Raw genomic sequence first — 12,743 nt, forward strand, 5'->3', positions numbered from 1 at the left:
AGCTGTGGCCGCTGAGGTCTGCACCCCCTCCTTCCTCTGTGCATAGCACTGCAGGCCCACATGTGGCCCAGCTCTGAGCCTGTTCCTGTTCAGAAGGCTGCCCAAGTGCGAATCGTCCTTTGCTCCAGGAAACTGTTAAATGTGACTTGCCTAAGGCTTGTGGGTATCAAGTTCCCCAAACTCTGTTTGCTCAGGAAAGCAAGTCTGGCCCAGGAATGCAGCAGAGCCCCGAGCCCTTCAGCTGAGGGCCAGCTCGGCCAGTCAGTGCCACTGGGCACAGCAGAAGCTTGTGTAGTCTGAAGAAGCTCCAAGGAGGCAGAGACAGGGCTGCTAGTGGCCACCACTGCTCCTGGAGAGGGGAGTGAGGCTGGGCCAGGCACCCCCCCCCACCCAGGAATAGCAGCTGAGGCCTATACTCTCGCTCCCCACTCTTCCTTCCAGAATGTATTCAAGGGTCGAGGTGCACACACTAGGGCCCAAGGCTGGGCCGAGTGCTGCCCCCACAGCTGGCTGCAGCTCCCCTGAAGCCCATGGCTCCAGGGTGAGGGCTTTCAGCCTGGTCCTGACCTGCATGACCCAGGGAGTCTTACCATCCAGGACTGGCCCACAGGTCAGGCCCTGCAAGCCCCACCTCCCCTCTCCCACCCCAGATCCTGGACCCTGAAGGAGCAGCAGGACTAGCTCCTCTTGGTTCGACGAGGCTGCCCTTCCCATGGTTATCTAAGACTCCAACACAAGCGTTTGGTGAGGATGGGCAGCTCCCTCACCACCGGGTGCAGAGCAGGAACCCCACACCCTCTTGCCTCCTCCTGCAGGGGTGGTGCCTCCTCTCCTCTCCTCCCCAGGGGAACCTACCTGAGGTTTCTCAACCTGCCAGGAGCCCTTGTGGCCATGCCCACCCAGCTTCCCACCCTCTGTGATGTGCAGACACTGCCATGGGGTTTTGTGTGACCAAGGCTGGGGACCACCCATGGTGGGCAAGGGGCTCCTGCTCACTGGGCCCCTTACTTTGGGTTCTGCAGCAGCTGGTGGCCCTGCAGCCAATGCACATCATATGCCACCTTGCGGAGGCAGGGCCAGGCTCTGCACATCCGCTCCTTGCCTTCCAGGGACTTGGGAGTCGCCCCGTGCCGCCTCCTGCTGGCTGTGAGCTTGGGCAGGCAGGGGCCAGGCTTCTGTGGACGCTCGAGGAGCCCCTCACCTATCCACTTCCTGCTTTTCTGAATTAGGACAAGAGAACCGGCATAATTATGTTTCGGGTCTTTCCTATCTGTCAGGTGAGGGGGATGAATGTCGACTGAGATAAAATAAATGACACGCACAAAGTCTACCTGGCTCGTCATTTCCCAGGGGAGACATCAGTACCCCACACAGCAGTGGGAGTAGAGAAGGCCGAGCCTTGGGCCCTCAAGCCTGAGGACGGGCCTTCTCAGGGAGGATGGGCTGAGCTACTGCTGAGAGGGCAGAGCAGGGACTGGGCCAGCACTGACCAAGGCCTGTGAAGGACTTTGCAGCCTGCTGTGCCAACCACAGATGGGTATTAGCCACCTCCACTGTGGGGGTCAGGGCTGAAGGAAGAGTCTCCAGGTCGCCAAGGGTGTCTAATGGACCCTGAGGGCTCCTGGGCATGGGACCATATGGAGGGAGAAGTGGCAGCTGGAGGAGGACAAGAGAAGAAGGTGCACGTCCAGGATGGGAATACCAAGGTTCTCAGAGACTGTGATGTGTCCCCTCGTGGGCTCCTGGGTATGGGTGGGGTGAAGGAATGAGTCCTTGGTCCTCCCACCCACAGCTGCTTCCGGAGTGCTCGTTCCAGGGAGGAAAGGAGCCTGCGCCTTACTAGCTGTGTCCACCATTCATTTCTGAGGGTTCGCCCTGTCCCTGCCCACCCAGGGAAGGAGGGTCTAGCCTCTGCCAGAAGGGGAGAAGGTCAGTTACAGAGGGTGGAGGGAGCCCAGAGCAGGGACACAGGCACAAGGGCTGGCATATGTGACGCCCACTTCTGTGCAAAGGTCCCTCTCCCAACACAACACCAGCCCCATGCCCTGGTGGCACTGTTGGCCCCACCCCAGCTCCATGGTGGCCTTCTCTGGAACACCTTCCTAACACCTTCCCCGAAGAGGAGTCTGATACTCCCCAGAGGCCAGCATGGGTGCCATGGTGCCCAGGTCACGCCATACAGCCCCCAAGAACTGCAGGGCCCACAGCACCCCCTCAGCATAACGCCAGCACTGACCTGCCCTCTGCACCCCACCTCACCATCTCCGGCTGGAAGGAGGGTGATAGCTGAATGCCCACTGTCCACAACCAGCATGGAGCTCTCGGCCCAGGACTGCTGTTGCCAGAAGGGGCAGTGTGACCCACGTGGGCCCCACGTGGGGAGGGACCCAAGATCAGTGGCCCCAGGGGCCAGCCCCACCAAGCCAGGGAGCACAGGCAAGGTCAGGGCCCAGAGGCACAGGAGTCTGCAGGTAGGGGGCTGGGTGACCGGCTGTCCCTGAGGGCACTTTGGGGCGTGGGTATGGCCAAGGGGTAAGTGTGGGCTGGGAGGGGTCAGAGGTTCTGCAGGAACCATCCTCAGGGCCACAAGCCCTCAGCCCTGGTCCCGAGAGCCTCAGGGGCCCTGCCCTGGGGAGCTTGCGGGAAGCCTGGTGGAGGTGAGCTGGGCTCCGCACACACTGAACTGGCCATTTCCACCTTCAGACTGGGGGGCAGTGCTGGGGGGCCAGGAGTCTGCCATGGAGGCGTCACGGCAGGGGGCCATGTCACCATCATTGGTCATAGGCCCTGGGGGTCAGCTCCCATGAGCCCTGAGCCAGACCCACAGCCTCTCCTGGTCAGGGCAGGGGGAACAGTGTGTGCTGGGCACACAGGGGTATGCACTCCAGAACCAGGAGGGTGTGTCCTTGCAGCCTAGGTCCTTACGGGAAAGAGAGCTGGCCACACCACTGCCCCCTAGAGTTGTGGAGGATCAAACAACCAAGGCTCATTTTAGCGAGTCCAATGTTTCTGTCTTCCCTCCGCAATACTCAAGAGCTCTAGCCTAGGCCTGGGATGGCCAAGGAGGAGCTGGGCTCAGGAGGAGGCTGCTCAGCTGGCCTGGGCCCATGGAGGGTGGCAGGTGGGGGGCCCTGGCTCCCTAACAGGGCCTCCCTGGAATCCAATCCTGCCTGCCCAGACCATAGTGCCTACAGGAAGCTGCTGGAGGTGGGGGGCTGAACCCCTACTGGGCTCCTGTCCAGCACCTGCCTCTGCCCCCTCAGGAAAGGGGAAGCCCCAATGCTGCAGTCTGCACCTCCCCAGAGGCGTGGGGACACCCACAGGGAGGCTGGGGCTGGTGGCTGCCCCAGCAGAAGGCCAAGGAAGGTATGTCCCAGCAGTCCCAAAGAGACCCCTTGTCCTCCCCAGCCAGCTGTAGCTCAGGCGCAAGGAGACCAGGGGACTTGCCTTGAACAGCCTCACCATGGCAGGACACCCAGAAAGAATGGGGCTGAGACGGGGTGGCTGGCAAAGGCTATCTAGGGAGGGGACACGTGAGCAGGGACACTGAGGCAGGCACAGCCACGTGGGCACAGCAGGAACAGCATTCCAGGCAGAGGAACAGTGAGGGCAAAGGCCTGAGGGCAGGGACAGCGGAGGCCCTGGTCCCAGCCAGCGCACAGGCAAGGTGGTGGGAAGGGGGCCAAGCTGGAGGACACCGGTCGCGTTCTCACCTGAGCACTCTGACACCCCAAGCGGGATGCCCACTAGGGTGGAGGTGCCTGACACCCAAGCCCCTGTGGCTGTGTGGCCAGGGTCCCTAGGAGGAAGGGACAGACAGGCACTGCCCCAGGCTGCATGGCAAAGCTGAGGCTCCAGGGCCCAGGAGCCATGGCGGGGCCAGGAGGCTCCTGAGGCTGCACTCACCTTCTGCAGGTGCAGCACAGGTGGACAGGATGCCCCAAGACTGACACAGTGACTTCCCCTTCCCCTCCAGCCCCAGAGGTCCTGGAGGAAAGCAATGTCCTTGGCATGGTGCCTTCAAACAGCGTAAGGCCCATTGTTTGAAGCTGGAGCTGGTGGGGGCCACGGAAGCCCCGGCAATGCCCTTCGTCCCACTTACCGCAGATCCGAGCCCTGAGTGAAGACCAGCAGAGTGCATCCAGCAGCGCCCAGCAGGATGGAGGTGCTCAGGGCTGTCCTCCTGGCCCTGCTGCTGTGCGGGCAATCAGGTGCGGGCATGAGGGGGTGGTGTAGTCCTGGCCCTGGGACCCCCATGGGCCCCCAGTCTGGGGACAAGGCATGGGTTTGGGGGAAGGAGGGGTGAGGCTGGTGTCCCCAGGCTAGAAGGAGGTGGGTAAGGCTGTCCTGGGCCCCCAGAATCATGGCCCCAGCTGGGACCAGGTTCCCCTCTTCCCCAGCGCTACAGGGCTTTGGGGACCCTGCTCACTTCTGGTCTGTTTCCTCTTCTGTGAACCAGACAAGCCGTGGAGAAAAGGGTGGACAGGGGTGGGGGCACTCCACTCGAGTGTATGTCCTCTGTACCTGGGTAGCTGAGGTTTAGAGGCGTCCCTGCACGGCCAGGGTGTGGACAGGCACAGGAGGAAGATGCTGATGACACGGACTTGGGGCCGGACAGCTACGGTTATGATGATGAGGACGAGGAGGACGAGGAGACCAATGTGGCCCCTGGCACAGGTACCCTTCACCACCCGGCCCAGGGCCCTGTCCCCCTGCCTGGCTGGAGGGAGCCTCTGTCCTCACCTCCGCCCTGAGGGTGGAGCAGAGAGAATGCAGGCGCAGCACACTGCCAGGGCTTGCCCCACACCAGGAGGCCCTTGCCTGCCCCAGGCTGCTCTCTGTCCTGTAGCCTTCAAGTGCCAGGCTGCCTGCCCAGAGTTCTCAGATGCACCTCCAAGCCCTCAAGGCCAATGGCAGGGGCCTGGGGCCTGGGGCACTGCCACTGAGCAGGTAACCAATGGAGGCACAGAAAGTTCACCCTGCTGTCCCCATGCCTCATCCTGGCTCATCCTTCAAGAACCCCCAGCAAGGGGCCCCCAGGGTAGGCCCTGGGAGCAGCTCATGGGAAGGGTGGATGGGGCTTGCTTGAGAAGGCCCTGCAGACCCTGCCCTGCTGAGCAGGCCACGCCCACAGAGCGCCTGCAGTGCTACTCCTGCCAGTCCCTGCACAGGGGCGAGAACTGCACCCAGATGCAGAGCTGCCCTAGCCACGCCTCCTGCATCACGCTGATCACCCATGGAAACACAGGTGAGTGGATGCAGCTGGCACACACTTGGTGGCCCCAAGGGCAGGAGCCCACCTCTGTGCCCCTACTTCAACACCTGTTCTCCACCTTCCCCCAGACTCAGGTTTCCTGACCACCTACTCCATGTGGTGTGTGGACATGTGCCAGCCTATTACCAAGACAGTACATGGAACCCAGATGACCAAGACCTGCTGCCAGTCCACCCTGTGCAATGTCCCACCCTGGCAGAGGCCCCAAATCTGGGATCCTCTGGGTGGCAGGGCAGGCAGCCCACAGGACGGTGGAGCTGGCCATCCCCAGGGAGGCAGGGCAGGCAGCTCCCAAGATGGCGGAGCTGGCCATCCCCAGGAAGGGGAGGCAGACAGCCCCCAAGACAGCGGAACTGGCCATCCCCAGGGCGGTGGGGCTGGCCATCCCCAGGGCAGCAGGCCTGGACATCCCCGGAGTGGTGGGGCTGGCCATCCCCAGGGAGGCAAGGCAGGCAGCCCCCAAGATAGTGGAACTGGCCATCCCCAGGGCAGCAGGCCTGGACATCCCCAGAGTGGTGGAGCTGGCCATCCCCAGGGTGGCAGGGCAGGTGGCCCCCTAGGATGTCCCCAAAATGTGGGTACAGCCCTCCTGCTCAGCCTCCTCACCAACCTTTGGGCAACGGGGGCCTGAAGACTTGCCCTCTCCCACCACTTAGGCCCTGGCCTGGCGCTCTGTCCAGTGTCTCCCCTACCCCATCTCCAGCCTGAGAATAAACCTGGAGTGTCCTTCATGACCCAGCCAGCTCAGGCTCTCTTGGCCAGTGTGTCTGCAATCCCTCCCAAGGTCCTGTTGTAGCCAACCCAGGACGTCAGTCCTGAGGACAGGGAACAGGACACCAGAGGCTCTGGGAGGGGCCACCCTCTCTCATCCAGCCATCTAGAGTGGCGAGGTGGGGCTGGACCCCATACCACCATCAGGGCCATGGCCACTGTAGCAAATTACCACTGACTAAAAACAACACAAGTCCACACTCCACACTGCAGGCTCCAGGGCTCCATATCCTCTGCAGCAGGCCCCTCTGACTCCCTCCAGAGCCCCCATGACATGTTCAGGGTCCACCTGTATCACCCAGAGCAACCTCATCTCAGATCCTCCTCTCCATTGTGCCTGCCGAGTGCCACGTGCCACTTGAGGCAGCATCTGTGGGTCCTAAGGATTAGGGCCTGGGGATTGTTACCCTCTCTGGACACCAACCCTGTGTCTGGCTGTGTCTAGGAGCCATGGATAAAGCCTGACTACAGGATTCAAGGAGGCATGGTCCAGCACGAGGAGCACGTGTTGGGACCTTGTCCAGACTGCAGAAGCCAGACTGGAACGCTGCAGCCTGGGCTGGACTCCCGGCCAACTAGGACGTGGACTCCTGGCCCTGCAGTGTAGATTCAGGCTCCTCAAGACTAGGGTTTAAAGTTGAGTCTGTTTTAAAGCCACATTAGGGAAAGTATTGAGAATGAAGAGGCCCCCCCTGAAGAGGCACGGCCAGCCTGTGTCCAGACCGGCCTGGCCCCTTGCCATTTCACACAGGCCTATGCTCCTCAGGACTCCCACATGTGGCTGGGACCACACCTGGGGCAGGGGCATTGCCGGACTCCGGGACAATGTCTAAACACAGCTCTCCTGCCCAGGAGCCCTGACCATCCACACACAGGACCCTCCCAGGGGCCACAGGTGTCCAACCCCTACACGCAGCCGCAGCCTGTGCTCACCACCATGGGGGGAACAGAAGGTAAAAGGAAGGACCCTGAGACTGGAGGTCCGAGGTGCACAGATTGGAGGGTAGGCAGGAGAGACAGAGCAGGACCTGCCCAGCACCCACCAGGCCTAAGACTCCGGCTCTCGGGGACTGAGTGGGGAGCAGACCTGCTCTTGGCACAGACGCAGGCGTCAGGGAGTGATTAGGTGCCTCCCAGCAGGCCCCACTTTCAGTCTCACGATTCTGACTTCACACTGCTGCGGAGCGGCTTAGCAGACGGCTGGAGAAGCTCTGAGCTCCATCTCTGCCTGGGCACCTGCGTCCCCCCAGCCTGGGATCTGGCTGTAGAACTGGGTCCCTGAAGGCTCTGAATTGTGTCACACAGCTCCCCAGGCAAAAGCCTGGCCCTTCACCCCTCAGAGGGGCCTGGCTATGCACACAAAGGCCTTCTACCCACATGAAGCCCCAGAGCCTCGAGTGCATTTGTGTACGCATGTGTGAGTGTGAGAGCTGAATCCAGCACCTTGTGCATGCCAGGCAAGCACTCTACCACTGAGCTACACCTCCAGCCCTTCTTATTTTTTGAGGCACGATATTGCTACATTGCCGAGGCTGGTCTTGAACTTGCTATCCTCCAGCTCTAGCCTCCTGAGGGGCTAGGGAGCCTGTTAGCAGCAACCTCTTGCACTCTTCCCTCAAGCCTTGCTTCTCCACAGCCTCTGGTGTCCAGGCCTTGGTGCACGCCATGGCTCCAAGGACGCACAACTCCACCTCCATATGCAGAGAGCAGCTCTTGCCGCAGCAGATAAAAGGAAATGTAATAGATATCTGAGCCTCGTGCAGCTTGCCGCGTTTCCGCCTCCCTAGGGTTATCTCCTACCTGGGGAGGAGGACCACTGTACCTGAGCCGAGCCCTCAGAGGCTGATGCCCCTGGGGAGGGACTCTGGGGTGGCTCCCCAGGCCTCCAGACATCAGAAGAGGGTGCTGCAGTGGGCAGTCCTCACACAGGGCCAGAGACCTGCACCTGCCCCCTCTAGGCCTCACTTCCCTTTCTGGAAGAGTTCAGGTGGCTAGGCGCTTGCTGGGGAAAAGACCTGGTCACCCTAGGGAACACCTCACCAGTCTGGTGACATGGGGTGGGGGCAGAGAAACTGGGGCTTGGAGCTCAGTCACTGTGGGAACGCCTTTCTGGGAGCATGGCCTCTTTCTGTGGGCCAGGACCCAGCTCTAGCAGGTGATATGGCCAGACCTGAGACCAGAACCCTGCAGGCACCCTGGCCAGGGACAGGGCTGCAGGTGCCAAAGCCACTAAGTACCAGTCTTCCCACATCTGGGACAGGGCAGGCCATTACAGCTGTGCTAGAGATGCTGCCTGTCTGTTGCCTGACCTTCAGCCTCTATCCTTTTCTCCTGAGCACTTGGTTGCCCCAGTGGTCATCACCCTTGCTTTCTCCACTCCAGTGACTGCTAGGGCCCCCCTAGGTCCAGCACCAGAGTGCCTGCGGCCCTCAGCCTTGCAGTGTGTGCTCACAGCATCAACTCAGCAAACTCCGGGGTCTCCTGGATGGGGTGAAGGTAACTGCAGACCTAACTGGCACATCCCCACATGCGTGACAGCAACTGGTGGTGGCAGAGATTCTCTGCCTTGAGCTGCCGCTGTCCCGAACACCTGGTTCAGCTGCCACCATGGCAAGCTGTTAGGAAACAGACCACCCCTCTCCCTGCCCTGGGCCCCAGTGCTCTGTCTGCCAGGCAGGGGGCATGAGCACAGGCTAAGACCCCTGCCCATAGCAGAGGCCCGAAGCCAGAAGGACAAGGGCCTGGCAGGGCTGGACGAACTCCTCGGGCACAAGTGTGGTCAGCAGAGATTATCCCTGACCTGAGCTCACAGAAGCCAGCCCAGCCAGCCCAAGGACACCCAGAGGAGGGGTGTGCAGAGCTTGGCCTGTTGGAGAAAGTCAGGTGTACCCCACACTATGATGCAGGAAGCCCTTGTCCCCTCTTCCAGTCCAGGTGACCACAGCCACCTGTACATGTATCAAGAAGGCACTTACCTTCCCACCTGGCCTTGGGATCCTTGCAGCAACACCTGGCAGGAGTCCAGGCCATGTCTGGTGGGTGTCAGTGGCAGTCTCCTTCATTTTCCTCCTGGAGCCACCAGCCTGAACATGGTCCATGCACAGAATCCTGGGAGAGGGCCTCCTATTGTCTGGTAGAGCACTAGGGACATTTCCACTCCTATTTCCAGACCCCAAGCTTGGACAGGGAACTGCTGTGGGCTCCTGAGGAAGCTCGGCCCACAGAGGCCTCTTTGTGGTTGCCCTCAAGTTCTGGCAGCATGGGGGGGCTCTTGTGTGGGCACTTTAGGGCAGGCTTAGGGTGGGGCTCGTGCTGACTGCAGGGGTGCTGAGGGCAGCTTGGTGCCTCCCTGTCCATCCCTCCTCGTCCCCCGTCAGTCAGAGAATGCAGCCTTCCACCTCAGACCCTGGTGCAGAGAGCCTCAGGTCCACCTCTGCTGTGACCAGGAAGCAGTGACACGGCCGGAGCCGAGCGGAGCTCTTCAGGGAGGAGACTGCCAGCATCATTCCACGTGGGGGTGGGGGCCTGTGAACAGGATGGGGTCCCAGAGAGAACAGCAGCCACACTGGGAGGGCCTCCAGCTGCCCAGTGAATGACGAGGGCAGGGGTAAAGTGACAGAAAAGTCCCTCCTCACGGCTCTGGGGCTGGAGTCTAAGGTCAAGATGTGGGTGGGGTTGGTTTCTCCTGGACACACGTGCACTCCGTCCTCTCTGGGTGTCCTCCTATGGCTCACTCTGATGACCTCATTTTACCTCGGACACCTCTATGAAAATTCGCCTCTCCAAATACAGCCACACCGTGAGGCATGAGGAGGAGCAGGGCAGCACACGACTCCTAGGAACGCGGGCACCGTGACAGAGCTTGTGGCACTTGAGACTGGGAAGGCAGGGGGTCCGGTGCTTCCATGGAGCCCTCAGCACTGACCACCACACTCAGCAGTTACCCACACACATCTGTCACTCACACCCAGTGTACATGTACATACATGTCCTGCTGGCCTCTGGCTAGCCACAAGGATGGCAGATGTCTGGGAGCACGGCGCCTGGAGTGGCCAGTCAGGACATGTCTACCTGGAAGCCTAGGAAAAGTGGACTTCTGCCTAAGGCCTGAGGGGCTGAGCAGGCTACTGGAAGCTGCCCTGTGCCAGTTGTCCTCACATGGTCATTTAGCTGACCCTCACCCTCACCTGGGATCAGGAAGCATGGGGACACAAGCTGGAGACATGTGGCTTGGCTCTGGCAGAGGCATCTGCAGGGGTACTACGATAAGGAGTGACCCGTCTGCCCCAGGGGCCAGTGGTACCTGGGAAGGGAGGAGGCACAGGCTGCAGACCAGCCCCTGGGGGCAGGCCCAGCACCACACGGTGTTCCCTCCTTGCTCAGGGCCCACCATGATCTGCTGGCTCAAGAGTGCAGGGTGCCCGTGCCTGGCTCCAGGGAGTTGGGAGGGGGCTCTGTGGGGTATGCAGACCCTTCCTGGGGCCCAATGGACAGGTCTGGGAAAATAAGTCACCTACAGTACCCAAGGGCTCCTCAGATCAAGTGTGTCTTGAGTGTTCATTCCTACTCCAGAGTCACCTACCCACCCCTGCTCTACTGAAGGGAGACACAGGCCAGGAACTTGACTCCTCTAAAGTTCCTTGGGGATTTCCTGCCTCCCCGGACAGGAAGCCGCAGTCCACAGCACCTCCTGCTCCTGGCCCTGGACTATGAGAACTCGCTGAGGCAGGCACTGTCCCTAGAGCAGGAAATTCCTGAGGAAGGAGACTCGTTATCAGTGCCCTCAGAGACCACAAGGGCTTGCAGAAGCTGCTGAACACGGGAACAGGGGGCACCACCAGAGGCAGAGCTAGGCTACCCTCTCCTCTGCACCCAGGTCCCAACACAGACAACTCTCAGGAACTTTCCAGAAGAGACATCACCTGCTTGGTGCCATGGGAGACAGCACCTCCTCATGCTGTGCACATAAACAGCTCCTGCCCACGAGACTGTAGGGTGGGGCAGGGTCCCGCTGGTCCAGAGAGAGCTCCTGGAAGTCAGGGATGTGGGGAGGTAGGCTTGACATTCCAGCTTGGCTGCAGAGGCTCCCTAAGGAAAAGGTGCTTTAGTGTCTCAGGTGTTCAGCAAAGAGAAGCTGGGACCACACAGTCCAGCACGTTCCAGCCCAATTATCCCATGCACATGGCTGCCCATGGTGGGCAGCCATACCAAAATAGAAACCACTCAGCAAAAGACCCAGGGAGGGGACACAGGAACAAACGGGAGTGGGAGCATCTCTGAAATCCACACATGGGACAAGATCATATCTACAGTGCATCTACCTACCACCTCATGAGGGAACAACTACCCAACTAAGAGGGGCAAGAGGCCCTCACTGAGGACAAGCAGACCACAACAGGCACGTGGAGAGACCCATCACCACTAGCCCTGAAGACACAAATTAAAACCACAGGGAGGTGTCCCCACACACCACACAGAATGGCCAAAATAATAGTAGAACCACCAAACTGGGGTGGATGCAGGGAAATGAGGCCATACACACATACTACTGGTGGCAAGGGGAAGTTGTATGGCCACTCTAGAAAAGAGTGTGGCTGATTCTTACAAAACTAAATGTGCAGGGCTGGGGTTGTGGCTCAGCAGTAGAGTGCTCGCCTAGCATGCCGAGGCCCTGAGTTCGATCCTCAACACCACATAAAAATAAATAAACAAAATAAAGGTATTGTGTACAACTAAAAAGTAAATACAAAAAAAAAAAAAAAAAACCCTAAGTGTGCAATTACCATATGACCTACTCATTGCACTCCTGGGCACTGATCCCAGTGACATGAAGGTTACCTTCAAACAAAAGCCTGCACATGAGTGTTTATAGCAACTTTGTTACAATCCCAAACTGGAAACAGTGCCAATCCCAGTCACTCCTAGGGTGAATGGTCAAACTGTGATGCACATACCAGAGGGCACTTCAGCAATAAATAGGAGAGAACATCTACAGAGGGACACCCAGGAAGAAAAGGAAAGTTCCGGGGCGGGGTGAGGGTCCCCGACTTCATTTCAGCGTAAGTTTAAAAATGAAGAGAACAGATCAGCGCTGCTAGGGATCTGAATGTGATATCGAACTAGTCAGGCAAAGTGACATTCTTGGAGGAAACTCAGCAAAGTAAACTAAGCAAAGTGTACAACTGATTTCTCAGTATATCATCATCCTGGTCATCTTCACTGAGTTACTGGGGACGGAACTCAGGCCTCTGCTTGCTAGGCAAGGGCTCCACCTCGGAGCCACGCCCCAAATTCATGGAGACATCTCACTAAATTGTCCAGACTCCTCCCACTCGGGACCCTCCTACTGCAGCGTCCCCGGTAGCTGGGATCACAGGCTTGCGCCACGGTGCCCGGCTCTCTATTATTTCTTAAAACCGGGCGCGAATATACAATTACCTTTTACTTAAAAGTTTTAATTAAAAAGCAAAGAAAGCAGCCTCGGAAAGTCCTGCTGGGGAGAATACTGCAGGTTTGGACCTCGCTGGACTGGACTATGCGGAGAAGCCTTTGGCGGAGCGCTTTCCCGGCTGCCTACCCCTGAGCACTGGGACCCGCGGACCGGGCCCCAGCGGCCCTCCTGCCTCCGCGGCCGGGGGCGGCCAGGGCGGCCGGGGCGGCCGGGGAGACCCCAGGCTGGGGCAGGCGCAGGGAGATC

General features: G+C 59.7%; 2 protein-coding genes and 1 long non-coding RNA gene across 4 annotated transcripts; 1 reads left to right on the plus strand and 2 right to left on the minus strand.

The window, feature by feature from the left end:
- Positions 1-726: 726 nt before the first annotated feature.
- LOC125616562 lies at positions 727-4,243 on the minus strand. Its single transcript, XM_048802254.1, has 2 exons — positions 4,103-4,243; positions 727-3,987 (listed from the first exon to the last, which is right to left on the minus strand). Exons 1-2 carry the CDS (start codon positions 4,139-4,141, stop codon positions 3,091-3,093), a joined length of 936 nt encoding a protein of 311 aa, XP_048658211.1. The 5' UTR covers positions 4,142-4,243; the 3' UTR covers positions 727-3,090.
- Gpihbp1 (glycosylphosphatidylinositol anchored high density lipoprotein binding protein 1) lies at positions 4,051-6,009 on the plus strand. Of its 2 annotated transcripts, none has more exons than XM_015486559.2 (4): positions 4,051-4,211; positions 4,564-4,677; positions 4,850-5,248; positions 5,344-6,009. In XM_015486559.2, exons 1-4 carry the CDS (start codon positions 4,160-4,162, stop codon positions 5,904-5,906), a joined length of 1,128 nt encoding a protein of 375 aa, XP_015342045.1. In that variant the 5' UTR covers positions 4,051-4,159; the 3' UTR covers positions 5,907-6,009. The 2 variants fall into 2 exon arrangements, with proteins under 2 accessions (XP_015342045.1, XP_015342046.1); XM_015486560.2 differs by having other exon boundaries at positions 5,135-5,248.
- Positions 6,010-10,953: 4,944 nt separating this feature from the next.
- Positions 10,954-12,737, minus strand: LOC125616565. Its single transcript, XR_007347276.1, has 2 exons — positions 12,485-12,737; positions 10,954-11,134 (listed from the first exon to the last, which is right to left on the minus strand). It is a non-coding gene; the product is annotated as an uncharacterized LOC125616565 (long non-coding RNA).
- Positions 12,738-12,743: the final 6 nt, after the last annotated feature.

The sequence above is a fragment of the Marmota marmota genome, unplaced genomic scaffold, assembly GCF_001458135.2.
Source record: "Marmota marmota marmota unplaced genomic scaffold, marMar, whole genome shotgun sequence".
Classification (NCBI taxonomy): domain Eukaryota; kingdom Metazoa; phylum Chordata; class Mammalia; order Rodentia; family Sciuridae; genus Marmota; species Marmota marmota.